Raw genomic sequence first — 23,800 nt, forward strand, 5'->3', positions numbered from 1 at the left:
ACTCGATAGAGCACTCTCACCATGCGAGCATGTTAAGTCACTTCCTGATGATGATTTTACGATTTCATGGAAATTAGATAACGTTTACGTTAATAGCTGAATGTCGCTGATTTCTGTCATTCTCTCGATTGATGCGCTAATAGAATCTTCCCGTTAAATTTAATTAAACTTTCGAACGTTAAAATTATTATTTATATATGTTATCGTGAAAGACCGAAATCTGGTGAATGTCGACATTCACATAGTCGCTTGGTGTATGTGCGAAATATTTGCTAAATACCCTTATTTCCGACTTATTGGGGATTGGGGAAGATGGGAAATTGGAGATTTGGGGATTTGAGGAGATGGGGATTTGGGAAGATGGGGATTTAGAGAATTCGGGATTTAGGAAGGCGGGGATTTGGAGATTTGGGGACTTGGGAGGGTGGGAATTTGGAGATTTGGGGATTTGGGGATTTGGGAGGGTGGGAATTTGGAGATTTGGAAATTTGAGAAAATGGGAATTTGGAGATTTGGGGATTTGGGAGGGTGGGAATTTGGAGATTTGGAAATTTGAGAAAATGGGAATTTGGAGATTTGGGGATTTGGGAGGGTGGGAATTTGGAGATTTGGGGATTTGGGAGGGTGGGAATTTGGAGATTTGGAAATTTGAGAAAATGGGAATTTGGAGATTTGGGGATTTGGGAGGGTGGGAATTTGGAGATTTGGAAATTTGAGAAAATGGTAATTTGGAGATTTGGGGATTTGAGAGGGTGGGAATTTGTAGATTTGGGGATTTAGGAGGGTGGGAATTTGGAGATTTGGAAATTTGAGAAAATGGGAATTTGGAGATTTGGGAATTTGGGAGGGTGGGAATTTGGAGATTTGGGGATTCGGGAGGGTGGGAATTTGGAGATTTGGAAATTTGAGAAAATGGGAATTTGGAGATTTGGGGATTCGGGAGGGTGGTAAATGTCGGGGATTCGGGACATCGGTAAATGTCGACATTCACCACGCACTAATGGTGAATGTTGAACATGTCGGAGATTTATATTTTCTTCTCCGTAATTCAGTCGCTATAAAACGTCACAAGGGTGACGCAACTTTTTCGCCTCTCTTTCTGAGAGGAGAGACCAAGAATTTAAAACACGTAGTACATTCTAAGCATACGTGTTCTTCCTCCGTGGCCTATTCTGGCCTGAGTTTCATATAGTATACCGAACAATTCTTCATTGGTAACATAATACTGTATATTCGTTTCCCCTGATTTTAATGGTACAATTAATTTCCTTTCATCATTCATTTTTAAAACGTCAAAACGTTTTAATCGTCTGTAATCCAAAGGTGCGTTGCACTTAGTTTTAGCAGAAACCACTTCAGAAAGTATTTTAGAGTACTTTTCTTGAGAAAAATAAAAACAATTGTCTTCTCGTTTACCCGCAATTAATGCATTGAACTTTTCAAGAAAAAGATCACGATTTACTGCAGTATCCATTCGGTATAAATTACGGTATTGGAAAAAAATGAAGAAAACGTTGCTCGCATCATCAAAGCTTGCATAAGATTGACAAAGCTGACTGACTCTCAGCAGAACACAGGATTTGGCGGGAGAGAGCCAGTCGCTTCTTTGTCGGCTCCTCTCTTTTGGACCTCCGCCAGAGCATATCTGTGATTGTCGACGTACACCGGTGAAGGTCCGAATGTACAAGAATGTAATAAAATATTCGGTCTTTCTACTTGGTATATGTCGACATTCTCCAATTTCGGTCTTTCACCGTAACATATAATCAACTCACTAACTGAAAATTTAAATCATCGTCAACGTTGGAATAATTGAACCTTAATATTATGAATTATATAAACGTTCAATTAAGTGAATATCCACATTGGAATTCACCAATGTTACCCTTTAGTTGAATACTAAAATTTTCAATTTTAAATTAACCAAAACACATTGCCCATAAAAAAAAACAATTGACAGCAGCAATTACTAAGAAAAATTTCAACTTAAGCGTCCAATCGCTCACTAATATCTTCATACAGCTTTCTACAGCGATTAAGAACAGGCGAAAATTAATCAGCAGTCCTCCAATTAAAAGAATCACGACTGTCCGACGACAGCTGTCCGAATTACCAGCGACCTATTAACAAGTTCGAAAATACACAGTTCGAAGCAAGCTGAGAAGTCTCGGGAATGAGCATGCAAAGTACGGAGACAACACCTCGAGTTGGTAAACTCGAAAATCACATGTTACCGCCGTAAGAAGGGTGCACTTTCGCTGAGACTGATGTACACGAGAGCGACACCTGTGCGACGAATAATGAGCACCAAACAGCTGTGAAGTGTCTTTCGCTTTTGCCGAGACACCGAATGGACTAATCTGTTCTGATTTCGACATTGTCGATGATTTCGGGGCCTGATTGGAATAACTCAATCGATAAGGATCGGTAGCGAGGTACAAACTTGGAACTGGACAGAGAGAAGTTTGATACTTTTTTTGTTGGGAATTTGGGACTTGAGGAGTTTGGGACTTTGAGAAGATTGGGACTTGTGGAGGTTGAGGTATTGAGAATTTTGGGACTTGGGGGTTTTGGGACTTGAGGAGTTTGAGACTTAAGAAGTTTGGGACTTAAGGAGTTTGGGACTTGAGGAGTTTGGGACTTAAGGAGTTTGGGACTTGAGAAGTTTGGGACTTAAGGAGTTTGGGACTTCAGAAGTTTGGGACTTGAGAAGTTTGGGACTTAAGGAGTTTGGGACTTGAGAATTTTGGGACTTGAGGAGTTTGGGACTTGAGAAGTTTGGGACTTGAGGAGTTTGGGACTTGAGGAGTTTGGGACTTGAGAAGTTTGGGACTTGAGGAGTTTGGGACTTGAGAAGTTTGGGACTTGAGAAGTTTGGGACTTAAGGAGTTTGGGACTTGAGAAGCTTGGGACTTGAGGAGTTTGGGACTTGAGGAGTTTGGGACTTGAGAAGTTTGGGACTTGAGAAGTTTGGGACTTGAGAAGCTTGGGACTTGAGAAGTTTGGGACTTAAGGAGCTTGGGACTTGAGAAGTTTGGGACTTAAGGAGTTTGGGACTTGAGAAGCTTGGGACTTGAGGAATTTGGGACTTGAGGAATTAAACTTTGACAATTTTGGGACTTAAGAATTTTGGGACTTGAGAATTTTAGAATTTTGAGACTTTGATATTTGAAAATTTCGGAATTCCTTATATCCAAAAATCCCTAGATTCCGAAATCCCTACATCCCCAAATTCCTCCATCCCCAAATCTCAAATTCCTCCCATTCCCAAAGTCCTCCAAAACTGCTAAAATCCTAAAAACCAATGTAATCCTCCCCTCCCGATTACATTACATTTTTCTCCACCAAAAAAGAAAGAATAACAAAGGAAATTGAAAACGATGATATTTGGCGCTGAGCATAGAGGAAAAAATATGTGAGTCAATGTGCCAGGAGTAGTTGCAGCAGCAGGCGAGGACGACGAAGAGGATCGGTTCCCGATCGCTGCAGAAGGAGGCACGTGTGTGACCGTATCATTAGGACCACCCTTCGTGACCCTGGCGAGCATTTTTCGACGGCGTAATGACACTTCGTGCGCGAACCATTTAGGCGAATCCGCGGTAAAATTGTTCAGGCCCGCAGGTACACGAACACCCTTCTACGACAAGGAGAGCAGACGCAACCTTCGAAATTGCACGCTCCCTGAACAAAAGCGATTGCGCTACTCGGGCTGATTCATTCCGCCTGTGAGCGATCAACATACGCAGTATCAAATTTCGATGTTTAACTGCGGTTACTTCTTTCTTTTAATAAATTTTCACTTAAAAGAATTTTGTATATACCCAAATCACTTTTCAAATGTAAAAATAAATTTATATTTTTGATATGCAGGGTGTCTCACAACTAGTGTTACTCCCTGAAAGGGGTGGTAAATGTCATTCTGAGTAAGATTTCCCTTTGCAAAAATGGGGTAGAGAATTATAGGTGAAGCGGTTAAATATTCACACCCTCAACTTCAAAATACAGGGTGTCCACAACTAGTGTAACTCTCTGAATTGGGTGGTGGGGTTCGAGATTCTGAACAACTTTTCCCTTTGCGAAAATTCGCTCTGAAGCTTCGTTTTTGAATTATTAAGGAAAAACACGGACCTATCAGAGCGCGAGGATTTCGCGCGCTCAGCCGTTGGGCGGAGCTGTCTCGCGCCTGCGCACGCGCCTCGCGCTCTGATTGGTCCTGTGTTTTTCCTTAATAATTCAGAAACGAAGCTTCAGATCCCATTTCTGCAAAGGGAAATTTTATTCAGAATCGTGTCAGCTATCTCCCATTTTAGGGACATACACTAGTTGTGAGACAACCTGTACTTCATAGTAATGTTCAGAAATGGGTCCATTGCTTATTATAATGAGATAGTCATGTTGTATTAATAATATTAACAAAATGTTTATATAGCCATGTTCTTCAAGCTTTAAACTAAAACTTGATGTAACATAAGTAGTATCTGGTGATAATTTTATGTTAAGAAATTTTGACAGATATTTACTTGTCTCAAAGTCTGACAACATTCGCTGTAACAGGTAACCAGGCATTTTCTATTAAAAATATTATCGAAATGATCTCCTCTCGTAAACATCTCGAAATGCAGCCCTGTCTAATGACTTTATTCGGCAAATGCGATTCGAAAGGCTAGAAAAAACCGCAGGGGAAAAGCTTAAAATTGAAGATGAAAGGACGGAGGAGCAAGTAGTGCATCGTTTCTGAGAATTCGGGTGTCGCAAGGTTCCACACGCCCACACCAAAAACCGCTGACCCGTGTTCGTTGGTTTTAATAAGCATGTCGGGTCCGACGTTTAAAAAAAGCCACAAAGCAGCGAAAGTTGATGGGCGATTCTTCGAGATAACCATAGTCCACGCACGTCACACGTAATAACTCTTGGGACCCTGTTTTTACTACGCAAAGATGCCTACCGAAACTCGATTACCACAAAACTGAAACGTTTGTCGGGGACTCGAAGGACAGATAAATGACGTAACGGACGACGTGTTTCCGGTTAGAACAAATAATTTTAAATAACACCACTTCCAGGTTATTTACATATGTAATTAATACTTTCGGGCTAATTGAAAATATTATTCTTTGTTGGGATGAAAATTCATAATGAAAATTTTGTTTTATAATAGTTTAAGTTATGTGGAATATTTGGAGTTATATATGGAACGTACGTTTAGGTGTAATCAATTTATCAGTTCATCAATTCATCAATCCATCAATTCATTGATACATTTAACAATTGATCAGTTCACCAATACAACAATTCATTAGTTCATCAATACACTAATTCATCAGTTCATCAGTTTTTCAAGCTATCAATTCATCAAGCTATCAATTCAGTAAGCTATCAATTCATTAATCTATAAATTCATGAAACTATCAGTTCATCAAGCTATTATTAATTCATCAAGTTATGAATTCATCAAGCTATCAGTTCATCAAGCTATTAATTCATCAATCTATTAAGTCACCAAGCTATTAATTCATCAAGCTATCAATTCCCCAAGGTATAAATTCACCAAGCTATAAATTCATGAAGCTATCAGTTCATCAAGCTATTAATTCATCAAGTTATACATTCATCAAGCTATCAATTCATCAAGCTATCAATTCATCAAGCTATCAGTTCATCAAGCTATTAATTCATCAATCTATTAAGTCATCAAGCTATCAATTTATCAAGCTATCAATTCATCAAGCTATCAGTTCATCAAGCTATTAATTCATCAATCTACTAAGTCATCAAGCTATCAATTCATCATGCTATCAATTCAGCAAGCTATCATTTCATCAAGCTATCACTTCATCAATCTATTAAGTCATCAAGCTATCAATTCATCAAGCTATCAATTCAGCAAGCTATCAATTCATCAAGCTATCACTTCATCAATCTATTAAGTCATCAAGCTATCAATTCATTAAGCTATAAATTCATGAAGCTATCAGTTCATCAAGCTATTAATTCATCAAGCCATCAATTTATCAAGTTATCAATTCATGGAGCTACCAACTTATTGGTTTACCAATTCATCAAGACACGAAGTCATCAAACACTGAATTCACCAAGTATTTGATTCATGAAAGTATCCACCAATCTATCCATCTATCAATCTGTCTATTCATCAATTTCTCCATTCATCACATTATCAATCTATTCATCAAGCTATCAATTTATCAATCCAATAATCCATTAAGTCCATAAATTTTGTTAGTTATCAAATAAATAAAGAAGTGATAAATTTTCAAATTCTCAACTCCTGAAATGAAAACCTTCATCTTTTTTCCGATCAGAAATAATTTCGAGGATACACCCTGTTCAGGCATCAGCTTAATGGCACAAGGAATGCAAAGGAATTCATGAGGTAGCAAAGAATCAACTGGTATCACCAATTTATAAGTCGTCGGAAAACGAGGGACACAGAAAGGAGCAACCGCGTCCAGTTTCCATATAAACGTGTCGTCAGGATCGCGGGATGCGTGTTCTTGCGACGGTTAATTGAAGGGAGGCATAGTACTCGCGAGCATTCCCGGTCCCGTCATTCAAGGGCGCAAATTGTCGCGTCGCGTCGATCGATTCAGGACGGCTTTTTGCGGGGACCGCGACGCGCGGATTTGTCCGCGAAATATCATCGAGCCGGACGTAGCCTGTTCGCGCAACTATGCCGCTTTCCATTTGCTTTTTCTGCGATCATTACGTGTCACGGCTACATCGCGACCAGCTACCGACGAAACAGCACGGAACAAATGGAAGGATATCGTCGATTATCTTCTTCCGAGACTCTCGTTCCTCGATCGATATGCGCCGTACGATGGACAAAGTTGATATCGAACCATTCCGTCAATTCTGTTCAGTTTCTTTTTTATGTGGTTTTAGATATTGGCAAATTAATTTCTTTGTCTCTTAATCTAATTATGGTTGAAACTTTTTGCGAGCTGTTTCAAAGTTTAGTGAATAAAGGTAACAGTTCACCAATTCATCAATTCATCAATTTGTCAATTCATCAATTTACCAATTCATCAATTTACCAATTCCTCAATTTACCAATTCATCAATTTATCAATTCATCAATTTATCAATTCATCAATTTATCAATTCCTCAATCTATCAATCTATCAATCTATCAATTTATCAATTTATCAATTTATCAATTTATCAATTTATCAATTTATCAATTTATCAATTTATCAATTTATCAATTCATCAATTCGTCAGTTCGTCAATTCATCAATTCATCAATTCATCAATTCAACAATTCATCAGTTCATCGATTCATCAATTTTGCAACTTATCAACGCGACAATTCATCAACTTGTTAATTCATCAATTCATCAATTCATCAGTTCATCGATTCATCAATTTTGCAATTTAACAACGCGACAATTTATCAACTTGTTAATTCAGCAATTCAGTAATACATTGATCAGTGCATTGGTTTACTAGCTCATCAATTAAAAAATTTACTAATTCATCAATTCAACAATTCATCAAGTTATTAATTCATTGACTCAACAGTTTATCAATCACTGAATTCCTAACTTTATTGATTTATTAGTTCAACGACTTCTCTATTCGATGAGTCACCTGTTTATCAATTCATCAGTCTATCAATTCAAGAATTTATCAATCCACCAATCCATTAATTCACCAATCTACCATTCCATCAATCTACCAGTGTATCAACGCACCAATATACCAATATATAATTCTATAAATCCATTAATTCACCAACCTATCGATCTGTCAATCTGACAATCTGTCACTCCACCAATTTACCAATCTACCAATATACCAATTCACCAATCTAACAATATACCAATTCACCAATCTACCAATCCATCAATCTACCAATATATCAACGCACCAATACATCAATATACTAATCTACAAATCCATCAATCCATCAACCTATTGATCCGTCAATCTGACAATCTGTCAATCCACCAACTTACCAATCTACCAATCTATCAATCTACCAATCTACCAATTCGCCAATCTATCAATCCACCATTCTACCAATATATCAACGCACCAATATACCAATATACTAATCTATAAATCCATCAATCCATCAACCTATTGATCCGTCAATCTGACAATCTGTCAATCCACCAACTTACCAATCTACCAATCTACCAATTCACCAATCTTTTTTTTTTTTTTTTTTTTTTTTTTGTTTAAGGAAGACAGAAATCCAGTAACGGACACCTGGGAAGATAGCCCAGATAGTGTGAGACTCCCGCTTCCGGCGCCCCTAGAAGAGGGGCGGTTTCCACGGCCTACTCACTAAAACTGTCTCCCGCCCCCGCTACGCGGGGGTTGGCGGCAACCCGCCAGGCTTCCTTACCGGATGGGGCATAGTGTACCTGGTCTAGGCCATCGCTCGCAGTTGTGGAAGAAAGACTACCCCCCCCCCCCCCCCTCCCACCCCCCTCGCGTGTGTGTTCCATGTGTGGAGACTGGATGCTCTCAACCAAAGGGTTTTGGCCCTAGGGGCTGCGTCAAGATCTAGGGGAGGCTCCCGGGCAAAATGCGCTGACCTCCAGCTGACCTTGTAACGCCCCCTCGGCACCGCCTCCCGGTGGGCTCGAACATACGGTAAAACCGCGACCTTCTCCACCATTTCCCACCTAAGTGCCGATCTGTAGTCTATTTTCTACTGCCTATCCCCTGCGTGTTGCCTGTCGCTCATATTTCGTTTCCGTATTTCCGCCCCCGCCCCCTCGGTCGTCGATTAATAGGTTGATATCTCCGCGCTTTACAATCTTTCCTTCCCTATGCCTAATTAACGCTATTTGTTTCTAATCTTGCCTCTGTTTCGCCCCCCCCCCCCCCCCCCCGCGCTGTTTCTTTCCTGCTCCCCTATTTGTTCATATACGATTCCCTGTGTGCGTCATCAATACTAATACCGTCGCTGTTAGACCTAATGAAGTAATAAAGTATGTAAATAACAGCAGATAGATAAATATGTAATAAGCCCTTTTGTTCCTACTTCGCCCCAGTCTTTCTCCACAACGCTACATGAGCCCATTGCTCTCGGTATTTATTTCTTTTCTCTCTTCCAGCACTTTCCCTCGGTTCTCAATCCGTCCCCTAATGGTGCTGTGACCAGGCTGACGTTCAAGTTCCTCGTTCCAGTACTTTCCGATCAAAAAGTCTGCCAAGCCTTCGGGTCGCTCATAGCGCTGCCCGCCATTGTTGCTGCTTTCATTTGTTGTCGCCGTTTAGGCGCCAGCCAAATTTCCTTATGTTTCCTCCTTCTTCTCTCCCGCCGATCCCCTCGGTCCCCATTGTCGCCCCCTAATGGTGCTATGACCAGGCTGACGACTGGGTTCCTTGTTGGATCAGCAGTTGATCGGAAGGGTGTTTGGTTCAATTTGACCTCTCTCCCTCCTCTCCCCCGCTCAGTCGGTCCCCGTTTTGTGCCCCCTAATGGTGCTATGACCAGGCTGACACCGGTTTCCTCCTTTGCAAGTTTGAGTAGTTCGATCGATCGTGTCTCATGTTTTCTCCTTCTTCTCTCCCGCCGATCCCACTCGGTCCCCATTGTCGCCCCCTAATGGTGCCATGACCAGGCTGACGACTGAGTTCCTTGCTGGATCAGCAGTTGATCGGAAGGGTGTTTGGTTCAATTTGACCTCTCTCCCTCCTCTCCCCCGCTCAGTCGGTCCCCGTTTTGTGCCCCCTAATGGTGCTATGACCAGGCTGACACCGGTTTCCTCCTTTGCAAGTTTGAGTAGTTCGATCGATCGTGTCTCATGTTTTCTCCTTCTTCTCTCCCGCCGATCCCACTCGGTCCCCATTGTCGCCCCCTAATGGTGCTATGACCAGGCTGACGACTGGGTCCCTAATTGAATCAGCAGTTGATCAGAAGGATCCTCTGCTCAGTTTAATCTCTCTCCCTCCTCTCCCCCGCTCCGTTGGTCACCGTTTTGTGCCCCCTAATGGTGCTATGACCAGGCTGACACCGGTTTCCTCCTTTGCAGGTTTGAGTCGTTCGATCGATCGTGTCTTGTTTTCTCCTTCTTCTCTTCCGCCGATCCCACTTGGTCCCCATTGTCGCCCCCTAATGGTGCCATGACCAGGCTGACGACTGGGTCCCTAGTTGAATCAACAGTTGATCAGAAGGGTGCTTTGCTCAATTGACCTCTCTCCCTCCTCTCCCCCGCTCAGTCGGTCACCGTTTGTGCCCCCTAATGGTGCTATGACCAGGCTGACACCGGTTTCCTCCCTTGCGGGTTTGAGTCGTTTGATCGGTCGTTTCTATTTTTGTTTCGCCGCTTCTTCTGCTCCTGCTCTTCCTCTTCTCCCTCTCGCTGTCCTCTTACTTCTTCCCCTCCTCTTGCCGTTTGAAAAGCGCGCCGTGCCTCCGCCGTCTTGCTTGTTGCTGCATCCTTTTGCTTCACCCTTCAGGGCCGCTCTCCACGTGTTCGCAGCGTTCCTTCCCTCGCCATGCTGGATATTCTGGTTATTCTCAGTGCGGCCCCTTTTCTCCACCATCGTTGTGTCTTCGGAGTTTCCAGAGTGCTGGAGCGTTTTCCACAGTTCTTCCAGCACTTTTCCGTCATTTTCCCGCTTTGCACTGTTCTTCTGCACTCGCGCACGTGGTCACGTATATTCCCCTGTACCCGCAACACTCCTAGCACTTCACTGCGCTCTCACAACACTTTCCTAACACTACCCGAGTTAGTTGCCTATCTGTTAATTATTTATTATTTATTATTTATTAATTTATTAACCTACTAATCACTTCACTATTTATAATAATTTATTTGTTAATTATGAACTAATTAATATTATTATTATTATTATTATTATTATTATTATTATTATTAATCTCATTCACTTCACTTCATTTATTAATCAATTAATTAATTAATTTATTTCTTCCTTCCTTCACTTTGTTCCGTGTCGTCTCACCTCTTCCTCTTTTCCTCCTCCCTGTCTTCTTGCTTCAGCCAATCCGCTTACCATTTGAAAAACGCGCCATGTCTCCGCCATCTTGCTTGTTGCCGCGTGCCTCCGCTTCGCCCATAGGCTTCATCCCTGAAGGCAGCTCTCCGAGCGCTTGCGGCAATCCTTCCTCCGCCATCTTACTTGTTGCCGCGTGCCTTCGCTTCGCCTTTAGGCTTCGTCCTTAAGGGCCGCTCTCCATGCGCCTGTAGCGACCCTTCCCCGGCCATGCTGGATGTTTGCGAACCGGCCTTTACGCTCTGCGCTTTCCCTCGCGCGGAGATGCCCACGTGTTCGTACGATATATCGAAGCATGCTTGACCGACGCCATTATTTATTTACTATCAAGAAAATACAAAAATAGCCAAAACTAATCACCGCATGCATTCAGTATGCCTCATTCGCCCTTTCCCGCACTCTAAATCCCTAATGACATTTGCATTATAATTAATTAATCTAATTTCTACGACTTTCTATCGCAACTTCTACATGTCGCACGACCACGTGTTCACGCAAGTCCTTCTTCGAGGGCAGCTTTCACCCTTAAATTGCACTATTTCACTCGCGATATATAAATAATCGTATTTAAGTCGCGCACATATTTATTTATTCCGCGGTCGGTCCGAACACTCGTTTCCTCGCTTTACCAATTCACCAATCTATCAATCCATAAATCCACCAATCCACCAATCCACCAATCCACCAATCCACCAATCCACCGATCCACCGATCCACCAATCAATCAATCCACCAATCCACCAATCCACCAATCCACCAATCCACCAATCCACCAATCTACCAATCCACCAATCCACCAATCCACCAATTCACCGATCCACCGATCCACCGATCCACCAATCAATCAATCCACCAATCCACCAATCCACCAATCCACCAATCCACCAATCCACCAATCCACCAATCCACCAATCCACCAATCCACCAATCCACCAATACACCAATACACCAATCCATCAATCAATCAATCAATCCACCAATCCACCAATCAATCAATCCACCAATCTATCAATCCACCAATCCACCAATCCACCAATTCACCAATTCACCAATCCACCAATCCACCAATCCACCAATCCACCAATCCACCAATCCACCAATCCACCAATTCACCAATTCACCAATTCACCAATCCACTAATTCATTGATACACCTCAGCCCTCGCGACCGATTAAATCAAACTGCAGTATGTCATTTTTGAAGGTGCAATCCGACACACGGAGCGTGCTCGATGTTGCAACACGCCGCCACCCTATATCTCTCGATCTTTATTTATCGACGTATCGTCGTCGTTCTACGACCACGCGAGCGTAATTTTCTCCCTACGGAGGCTGCGAAGCAATCTCGTTCCCATCGCTACGCACCACGCGAAACAGACTATTCCAGGACACTCGGCCGAGGTGGCTAATAGGCATTCGTGATTTCGCGTGCTTAGATTTTTAACGGCAGGTGAGCTGCCCACCAACTGTCCCCTCGAAGGCAGAGAGATCGTACCCCTTCCATTTTCTTCTCTACATCGAGAGGGTGAAAGAGAGACGAAGGATAACACGCCGGTGTCCCGATGCCGTTGCATTCGGCCGAGGTAGGCGGTGCCCCGAAATTTCGCATTGACTTTCTATGAGCCCACGTATACCCGGTGGCATTCATAAATCGTTCGCGGCATACGGGCATCGATGCTATCCTACGAACCATGCTTCTTGTAACTCTGTACGGACTTTGACAAATTTCATCGGAAATTAAGTTCTTAAAGCGTGGTACTTTATTAACGAATGCTTCGATCTTTGATATGAGATGCTGCAACTTAGGGTGTAATGTTTGGAAGATGGGGAAGAGGGGTGGTTAATTTTCGTTTTTTTCTGTTCTATATAATGAGGGTTATATGTAAAATAACTTAGAATATCATAAATTGCAATAAGAGTGATTGTCTGTCTCTAGGTTAGATAACTTCACCTCAGGTAATAACCTGTGAAATTATTTACTGTGGTAGGTATTTTGAGATTTGGTAGTTTGAGAGAACACGAAGCTTTGGGTGAAAGTGTTTAGGGAATTCATCAATGTAGCAATTCTTCAATTCATCGGTTCATCAATTCTACGAGCTATCAATTCATCGAGGTATTAATTCATCAAGCTGTGAATTCATTGAGCTATCAATTCATCAAGCTATTAATTTAGGAAGTTATTAATTTATCCAGGTATCAATTCAGCGTGCTATCAATCTACCAAGCTATCAATCTATCATACTATCAATTCATCAAGCTATTAATTCATGAAACTATCAATTTATCAAACTATCAATTCATTGAACTATCAATTTATCGAGCTATAAAATCAGCAAGCTATCAATTCAGCGAGCTATGAATCTATCAAGCTATTAATTCATGAAACTATCAATTCATCAAGCTATTAATTCATTGAACTATCAATTCATCAAGCTATCAATTCATTGAACTATCAATCTATCGAGCTATAGAATCAGCAAGCTATCAATTCAGTGAGTTATCAATCTATCAAGCTATTAATTCATTGAACTATCAATTCATCAAGCTATTAATTCATTGAACTATCAATTCATCAAGCTATCAATTCATTGAACTATCAATTCATCAAGCTATCAATTCATTGAACTATCAATCTATCAAGCTATCAATTCATTGAACTATCAATCTATCAAGCTATCAATTCATTGAACTATCCATTCATCAAGTTATTAATTCATTGAACTATCAATCTATCGAGCTATAAAGTCAGCAAGCTATCAATTCAGCGAGCTATCAATCTATAAAGCTATCAATTCATTGAACTATCAATTCATCGAACTATTAATTCATTAAGCTGTCAATTCATTAAGCTATCAATTCATCAAACTAAGAATTTATCAAACTATTAATTCATCAAGCTATCAGTTCATCAATTCGTTAATACATCCATTCATCAATTCATCAATTCATCAATTCATCAATACACTAATTCATCAATTCATCAATTCATCAATTCATCAATTCATCAATTTATCAATTCATCAATTCATCAATACATCGATCAATTCATTGGTTCATTACTTCGACAATAAAAAAATGTAAAATATGAAGGTTTGTTATTCTACATTCGAGCTGTGAATGCGTCACGAACAAGACTCGTCAAAGTACAAGAAGTTAAAATCGCAGCGCGTTAATGTTTTCAACGAGTTTTCTTCGGAAACGGTTAAGTAATTTTGGGGACGTTTAACCGAAATTGTTCGAAGATTTTCGAGTGAGCATTTCCAACAGCCATCAGGACTCGCGTGCATACGTGACATGCACGTGAAATAAGACGGGAAACATATCGTTTTCGGTGCAACATAGTAAAGTGGAAATAAAAAGCCGCATCATTCGTAATCACAGGTGTGCATCTAGCTCAGGGCCGTTGCCACATTTTGCAGTCTTGAAATTGCACTCCAATTTCCATGATACCTGGTACTTATAAGCGTCGATTTAAAAGCGTACATTTTCTTTTTCCACACTGTCGCATTCGAAATTTTTGCATACTACGCTCGGTATTATGTTTTAAGACCTCTAATAACATCATAGAACTGACGGAATATAATACTTACGTGTCAATATTGCTGCGAGAGGGTTGCAATTTCCAACTTAACTCTCGAATTTTACATTGTTCATGTTGCTAAATAGTTGCTGTCAGATTCTGGTTTAATGTTTAATGTTAATCGTACGATATTGTTAAGTTATCTTAATACAATAATTTTCTTATTTTTAATGAAACGTTAATGAAACGTTAATGGGTACATAATGTTGAATAAATTGATCGGTACTTTGATTAGGGATGAATTATTAAATTGATGAGTTTGGGTTTGCTGTTGAAATGATTCACCTCTATTGTCGATAGAAATTAATTCAATTATTGTTCATTCAATATGTTATTCATTCAATTGGTTGTCATGATAGATTCTAGATGTTGGTGGCAGTTATCGATTGCAATTAATAATATCAATTATTGATTTCAGTTATTGATTAAAATTGATTGATTTCGATTATTGATTGATACTGATTGGTTTCAGTTATTGATTACAATTGATTGATTTCAATTATTGATTGATATTGATTCATTTCAGTGATTGATTAAAATTGATTGATTTCTATTATTGATTGATATTGATTGACTTCAGTTATTGATTAAAATTGATTGATTTCAATTATTGATTAAAATTGATTGATTTCTATTATTGATTGATATTGATTGATTTCAGTGATTGATCAAAATTGATTAATTGCAATTATTGATTACAATTGATTGATTTCGATTATTGATTGATATTGATTCATTTCATTGATTGATTAAAATTGATTGATTTCTATTATTGATTGATATTGATTGATTTCTCTTATTGATTGATATTAAATGATTTCGATTATTGTTTGATATTAAATGACTTCTATTATTTATTGATATTGATTGATTTCAGTCATTGATTAAAATTGATTGATTTCTATTATTGATTGATATTGATTGATTTCAGTTATTGATTAAAATTGATTGATTTCGATTATTGATTGATATTAATTGATTTCAGTTATTGATCAAAATTGATTGATTTCTATTATTGATTGATATTGATTCATTTCAGTTATTGATTAAAATTGATTGATTTCTCTTATTGATGGATATTAAATGATTTCGATTATTGATTGATATTAAATGACTTCTATTATTGATTGATTTTGATTGATTTCAGTTATTGATTAAAATTGATTGATTTCTATTATTGATTGATATTAATTGATTTCAGTTATTGATTAAAATTAATTGATTTCAATTATTGATTTAAATTATTGGTTGATATTGATTGATTTAGTTATTGATTAAAACTGATTGATTTAAATTATTGATCGAAATTGATTGATTCAGTTATTGATTAAAATTGATTGATTTCTATTATTGATTGATATTGATTGATTTCAGTTATTGATTAAAATTGATTGATTTCTATTATTGATTGATATTGATTGATTTCAGTTATTGATTAAAATTAATTGATTTTACTTATTGATTAAAATTGATTGATTTAAATTATTGTTTGAAATTGATTGATTCCAGTTATTGATTAAAATTAATTGATTTTAGTTATTGATTAAAATTGATCGATTTAAATTATTGTTTGAAATTGATTGATTCCAGTTATTGATTAAAACTGATCGATTTTATACATTGACGAAAGATATTGACTAAAATTGTCGATCACAAAAACCGACTAAAATTATCGTTCATAACAACTCATTTCACCGTCGATTAAAGTGATAAGTTCAATTACCATCGCCATCAAAGCATCATCGAATACATTAAGAAAAATCCTCATTATGCAAAGCATGCAGTGATAATCTGATTACGAGTTTGTCTCTAAAACACCGGTGTGTCGCGAATCGTCGTTGTCGAAGCCGCATTACACGGAGCAGCTGTAATATCGCGATTTTTAATCATACACGATGTCGTGCATCATATATTATCGAGCTTGGAACAAGTATTATTTCGCTAATATTCGAACCATCCGGCCACTTAATGGTGAAATACGACTCGGTGCACGGGAGACAACTCTATACCGGGTGGTTTTCGGTACCTGTCGGCCACGGTACACTTTCGCCTTCCTTTTCTCGTCTCGTATTCAAAACTAATTTTTAAAGTCACGTCGCACGAGCAAGACCGATTATTAGCGGGCCGGCTCGCAGGCTGGTTTTTTTCGCCCGGAATAATAAAACTACTTTGTCTCTCTTCGTAATAACCATCGGTTAGCCGTTCATGAAGACATAAATATTCGTCGATGTTTTGCTTGGGAATTAGCGCGCTAGCTCGATCGGTGATTCGTCTTTGTTTTATCGATTGCTCGCTGCTACAATGTATCCACCTAGCGATTAATTTCGCTCTTTCGATTTCTCTTTGCGTGCCGGTTCTTTTCGAGCAAACACAATCGGACTAATCGTCTCTACAGGACGATTCATTCTGTGAGAGGTCTAGGGGAGATTCTCATTCTGTAAGAAGTCTAGGGGAATTCTATAGTATTTCTAGGGAAAATCTAATAGGTTTTTAAAAAAATTTTGAATAACTTTTGGGGGAATTATATACAATTTCTAGGGATAATTTAATAGGTTTTTAAGAAAATTATGAACTTCTAGGGGAATTGACAATTTCTGGGGAAATTTGAAACAATAGCTAGGGAGATCCTAAACAATATCTAGTGGAATTCTATACAATTTCTAGGGATAATCTAATAGGTTTTTAAGAAAATTCTAAACTTCTAGGGGAATTAACAATTTCTGGGGAAATTTGAAACAATAGCTAGGGAGATCCTAAACAATATCTAGGGGAATTTTAAACAATATCTAGGGAGATATAATGCAATTTCTAGTGGGATATCAGGGAAGCTCAGTCTGCAGGAAATTCCTAGGGAATTTTTACAAGGCTGCTAAATTATTTTTCTATGGATTCTAGGGATTTTTTAGTGAGACCTTAGGAAATCCTCAAACTGAATTTCTAGGACAGAAAATTCATGTAGAAATTCTAGGGGATTCTAGGGAAATCAGGAAAACTTCTAAAAAGTTAATAAGAACATAGGAAGAACCTGGGGAGTATCTAGGGAGAATATCTAGGGAATTTCTATTGAAAACCTGTAAATATTTCTGTGTATGTTCTAGGGAATTATTATCATTAAATCTAGGGAATTTCTACTGAAATTCAATAACGTTTTTATGTCCGTTCTAATTGATAACAAGAATCTAGGGAATTCTTATTGAAAACCTATAAATATTTTTGTGTAGGTTCTACGGAATTATTATCATAAAATCTAGGGAATTTTTATTGAAAATCTGTAAATATATCTGTGCAGGTTCTAGGAAATTATTGTCGCGGAATCTAGGGAATTTCTACTGAAATTTTATAATACAGGTATTTTCATGTCCATTCTAATTGATAGCGAAAATCTAGGGAATTTCTATCTAAAATCTGTAAATATCTCTGTTTAGGTTCTAGGGAATTATTAACGAGAATTGTAAGGAATTAAATCTAGGGAATTTTTTATTGTCCTACAATAATTCTAAAAGAAGTTTCCAGAATTCGTAACGTGAATCTGGGGAATTTCTAAAGTAGAAGTAAATTCTACAAAATTCTCAGTGGAAACCCTAGGGAATTTTTAGCAATATCCCAAGGAGCATTTAAGTACCATAAAATTTTTGTAATCCCTAAAAATTATTAACGATATCTTAGAATTTCAAAGAGAAATTCCTAAATTTTATACCAATTCAGAAAATAATTTAGGGAATTACAGAGAAGAGCGAGAAGATTCGGTGAGAAAAAGTTCGGCCTTCCAGCTGTTCATCATCGTACCCGCTAAAAACAAACTCATCGCGCATAAATCACCGCGGCGATAAATCAATACGGCCGACAATTACGCGCGAATAATCCAGAAGCATCACGTGTAAGTAGACCGCGTGGTAGCACGAACGGTGTTGCTCCGTGTGTCACGTGGTTTCCTTCGCGATGCAGCGCACGCGCCCCGTCGTATCAATTATACTAGCCGGGGCCCCGAGAAAGGGCCCCCAAACAATTTCTGCCCTCGAAGATCGATAATGGTCGAGAGCCACGGAATATATCCGTGCGCGTGTGATCATCCTTCTTGTATCGTGACACGTACACGATAATGCCGGTCTGAAAATCGCAATCAAACGATACTTAGTCTCCTCGGAGATATAATATAAGCAGGGGCACACCGGTGATCATAGGCTAACGTACATTTAGGCAGATGCGACAGAAATTGAACGTCTCCCTTCGTCCTGTCGGATATCCTCTTCTTCCTCTTCGTCGCCGTCTTCTTCTTCTTTTCTGTCTTTTTCCTTGTGACTGCCCACTCGCATCGCGTGCGCATTGTTTCGCTGCTTTTGATGCTTCTTCCTTTCTTCGTTCATTTGCTTATTTTAGGTTCATTTTTTTGGAGGGGTTATTCGAAGTTTTATATAGGTGGATATCGGGGTTCAGATGGATTTAGAGATTCAGGTGGATTTTGAGGTTTAGATGGATTCAGAGATTCAGGTGGAGTTAGAGGTTCAGATGGATTTAGAGGTTCAGATGGATTTAGAGGTTCAGATGGATTTAGAGATTCAGGTGGATTTAGAGGTTCAGGTGGATTTAGAGATTCAGATGGATTTAGAGATTCAAGTGGATTTAGAGGTTCATATAGATTTAGAGGTTCAGATGGATTTAGAGGTTCTGATGGATTCAAAGGTTCAGATGGATTTAGAGGTTCAGATGAATTTAGAGGTTCAGATGGATTCAGAAGTTCAGATGGATTTAGAGGTTCAGATGGATTTAGAGGTTCAGATGGATTTAGAGATTCAGGTGGATTTAGAGGTTCAGGTGGATTTAGAGATTCAGATGAATTTAGAGGTTCAGATGGATTCAGAAGTTCAGATGGATTTAGAGGTTCAGATGGATTTAGAGGTTCAGATGGATTTAGAGGTTCAAATGGATTTAGAGGTTCAGATGGATTTAGAGATTCAGGTGGATTTAGAGGTTCAGATGGATTCAGAAGTTCAGATGGATTTAGAGGTTCAGATGGATTTAGAGGTTCAGATGGATTTAGAGATTCAGGTGGATTTAGAGGTTCAGGTGGATTTAGAGATTCAGATGGATTTAGAGATTCAAGTGGATTTAGAAGTTCATATAGATTTAGAGGTTCAGATGGATTTAGAGGTTCAGATGGATCTAGAGGTGCATTGAAATATGTAGATTCAGAGGTAGATGAGATAGTTAGATTCACATGATTAGGTTCAGAGGTAGATTCAGATATGTAGGTTCATAGATTAAGGTATTTTAATTCAGATTCAGAGATGGAGTAGATGAACTAGGTAGATTCACATGATCAGATTCAGAGGTAGATTCACATGATCAGATTCAGAGGTAGATTCACATGATCAGACTCAGAGGTAGATTCACATGATCAGATTCAGAGGTAGATGCAGATATGCAGTTAGGTTTATAAGTTGACATATTTTCATCCACATAGTTAGATTCACATGATCATATTCAGAGGTAGATGCAGATATGCAGTTAGGTTTATAAGTTGACATATTTTCATCCACATAGTTAGATTCACATGATCAGATTCAGAGGTAGATGCAGACATGTAGTTAAGTTTATAAGTTGACACATTTTCATCCTCATAGTTAGATTCACATGATCATATTCAGAGGTAGATGTAGACACGTAGTTAGGTTTAAAAGCTGACATATTTTCATCCACATAGTTACATTCATATGATCATATTCAGAGGTAGATGCAGACATGTAGTTAGGTTTATAAACTGACATATTTTCATCCACATAGTTAGATTCACATGATCATATTCAGAGGTAGATGCAGACATGCAGTTAGGTTTATAAGTTAAGACCTTTTCATCCACACAGTTAAATTCACGTAATAAGCTCCAAAGTTAGATTCAGACTTAGATTCAGAAATATTAGGTTCACAGTTAGGTTCACAGTTAAGTTCAGATATGTATTTAGCTTCAGAGTTAGATTCAGAATCACACTTAGACAGGTACACAGTTACCTTCAGATCTTCATCAGATCTTTCGCGTCGTGTGGCCGCCACGCGACGAGACGCCTCGCGTCAACCAAAGGCGTCGTGCCGTATCGATCGATCGAGTCGATATCTCCAGGCAAGATCGACAGACCGCCGCCTGTAACTGGGTTACAGGACGCATTAATGCGCGACTCGATTACAAGGCAGCCCCCGATTGATTCAGCCCGGCGCAATTTGCCAGATTAAACGTTCGCCGGCACCCGGACCAAGCGATTCCTGAATTCGTAATTTCTTACCATCTCGCTCGAACACCCTGGACATACACTCGAAACATCTGTTCCGATACCTCGACCAGACATTCACCGATGACACCAGACGTTCCGTGTTAGCGTGTCGGCTGTTTGCTTTTGATTGGAGCGAAAGTCGACTACTGCTTCCAAGGAGAAATCCTCTGATAGTTCTTTTTATGACGCTTGCAAGGACACCGTGTGGAGATTCTTAATTGAGCTGTTATCGTACTTGTGGATTCATTATGGTTTTGGGATGATAGATAGTTGGGTATTTCATTAGGGTTTATGGGAGTACTTGGCTCATTTTGAGTGGTAAGAGAGGGTTGTATTTGGATAGCTAGGTCTTTTTAGAATTCTTATGTGGACTCCAAATGCGTATGGAGATGTAGCTTCTTAATTAGGGAGAGTTATACTTGGTTATGGGTTAGGTGCTGAAATCTTGAGATTCCTAAGTCTGTATATAGTGAATCCTCAAGCTCAGAAAATTTGGAGGTCTCCAAATCTTAACCTACCCCTACATCTCAAGATCCTTAAAGTCCTAGACTACCAAATCCCCAAATTTCCATGTCAATATGTCTCCAAACATCAAATTCCCCAAATGTTGAACTCATCCTGACACCTTGAGATCCCTAAACTTCTGAACTACCAAATCCCAATATTTGAGTACTAACAGGTCTCCAAATACTAAACTCTCGAAATCCTAAGGTCCCCAAATCTTAACCCATCGTGACATCATCAGATCCCCAAATTCCCAAACTAGCAAATGTCCAAATTATCTCCATAGATCTCCAAATAGACGAAACTCCCCAAATCCCCAGATTCCCAAATCTTAACCCAATCCAACATCGTCAGATCCCCAAATTCCCAAACTAGCAAATGTCCAAATTATCTCCACAGATCTCCAAATATATCAAACTCCCCAAATCCCCAGGTCCCCAAATCTTAACCCAATCCAACATCATCAGATCCCCAATTTCCCAAACTAGCAAATGCCCAAATTATCTCCACAGATCTCCAAATATATCAAACTCCCCAAATCCCCAGATCCCCAAATCTAAACCCAATCCAACATCGTCAGATCCCCAAAGTCCCAAACTAGCAAATGTCCAAATTATCTCCACAGATCTCCAAATAGATCAAACTCCCCAAATCCCCAGGTCTCCAAATCTTGAACCCGAAATGACCACATTTCCCAAGAATCCCCAAAAATACCAGCGGAAAATGTCCACATCTATAACATATTTTCCCCAGGAAAAGCAGATTTGCTGTCGACTGTACAAATATTAAAAAAAGAACACCGTGATTCAATTACGCCACTCTTGCCGATGTTATCGGTATTCTTTATCGCGCGGCCGTAACAATTAATGGACGTTTAAACGAGGCCTCATTAGCATCCCACGAAAAATTATTTAAACCGAATTTTATTGCAATACAGATTTACCGTGGGCAGCATTTACGTCAGCCGTGGTCTCGTGTCATCGATTATATCGACAAGGAGTCGCATTATGCTAATGTAATCGACGCGATTTTTCTCCTCGTCCTGTTTTTTTTCGCCAACGTTTTCGAGTCCTAACGATCGTTCGCGAACAACAAAGTAGACGTTTAATTAGAGCAGCTTGCACGGCGACGATGTCACAGTTTGCGATACCATAATTCTCGTGAAATTAAAATAACGATAGTGGAGCCAAGTTTTATTTAGCGGACAGCTAAGCCACCTGGATGTCGATAGTCGATCGCGACCTCGTGTCTTACGATACCATCTTGCTTTATGACGGCCATAACTCAGACGCCAGAGTTCATGGAGGATTAGGTAGAATGTTAAAATTCGAGTAATCGATAGGTTCGCTTAATTGCGAGCATCGGTTTTTGTGCATGCTGCGCCGAAGGGCGGGCACTGCGATAAAAGATAGGGCGATGTGAAGGTAAGAATGGTTTATGACTGTTTGCAAAGCAACGGAGTTATCAAATTTTCTGTTTTAATGATATTTTTAAGGTTCGATTTTTAATTGATTTGTGCATGAAATGTGGGAGATTAATTAATTTGATAATTAATACATTCATTGCCACACTGGGGCCACACTGTTCTACTACTACTTTTATGATTAATATATTTTATTTATCTTTGTAGTATTTATTATTCAGTTCCAAGTAATTAATAATATTAATTTGGTAAATAAATAAGTTATGAATGATCATATGGAAATTTAGACATTAGCTATACCGTCGCTCGAGTGAATTGAGTGGTGAGGTTCCGAGATTCTGAACAACTTTTCCCTTTGCAAAAATTCGCTCTGAAGCTTCGTTTCTGAATTATTAAGGAAAAACACGGACCAATCAGAGCGCGAGGGCGGAGCTTGTCTCGCGCCTGCGCGCGTGACTCACACTCTGATTGGTCCTGCGTTTTTCCTTAATAATTCAAAAACGAAGCTTCAGATCCCATTTCTGCAAAGGGAAATCTTATTCAGAATCACGTCAGCTACCATTTCAGAGACCTACGCTAATTGTGAGACACCTTGTATGTATGTATATTTGAATATATACCGAGTTACCTAAATACGTACCAAATATTAGTATTACACATTACATTACACTCCACTCAAATGATTCAATGAAACTTCAATTGAATCCAACCAAACGAAATAAACCATAAAACAAACACCTCCTCCCGTAAATCACACATAAGATTTCGTACGCGCACTAATCGTAATTGTCGGCAAGGCGATGGTGTTAAGTTAATATTAATTGCAATGATAACAGGTCGTATTACGCGAAGGATGATGTACCAGATAATTTTCGTTATAATTAATACGAAGATCGTTATCGGGGATAAGATACGAGGATGATGGTTAATGGATAAAGTACAGGTGATCCCCGTCGCGGAAGAGAGGTGTTAATATTCATACGCCGATTAATTTCGGCCAGACGGGATATTCAATTTTATTCAACGCACAAAT

The 23,800-nt window shown here is 39.1% G+C and overlaps 2 protein-coding genes across 2 annotated transcripts in view; both read right to left on the minus strand.

Moving 5' to 3' along the window:
* The window catches only part of Poxn (paired box pox-neuro), a 140,384-nt gene that overhangs the window by 79,056 nt on the left and 37,528 nt on the right, over positions 1 to 23,800 (minus strand). The gene's annotated exons all lie outside the window — the stretch shown is intronic.
* On the minus strand, positions 17,900 to 19,822 carry LOC143265301 (uncharacterized; the record flags this gene model as incomplete). Its single annotated transcript, XM_076536588.1, has 2 exons — positions 17,900 to 18,684; positions 18,769 to 19,822. A coding segment is annotated over one exon (837 nt), but the record flags the coding sequence as incomplete, so codon positions are not given.

Source organism: Megachile rotundata, chromosome 10, assembly GCF_050947335.1.
Source record: "Megachile rotundata isolate GNS110a chromosome 10, iyMegRotu1, whole genome shotgun sequence".
NCBI lineage: Eukaryota > Metazoa > Arthropoda > Insecta > Hymenoptera > Megachilidae > Megachile > Megachile rotundata.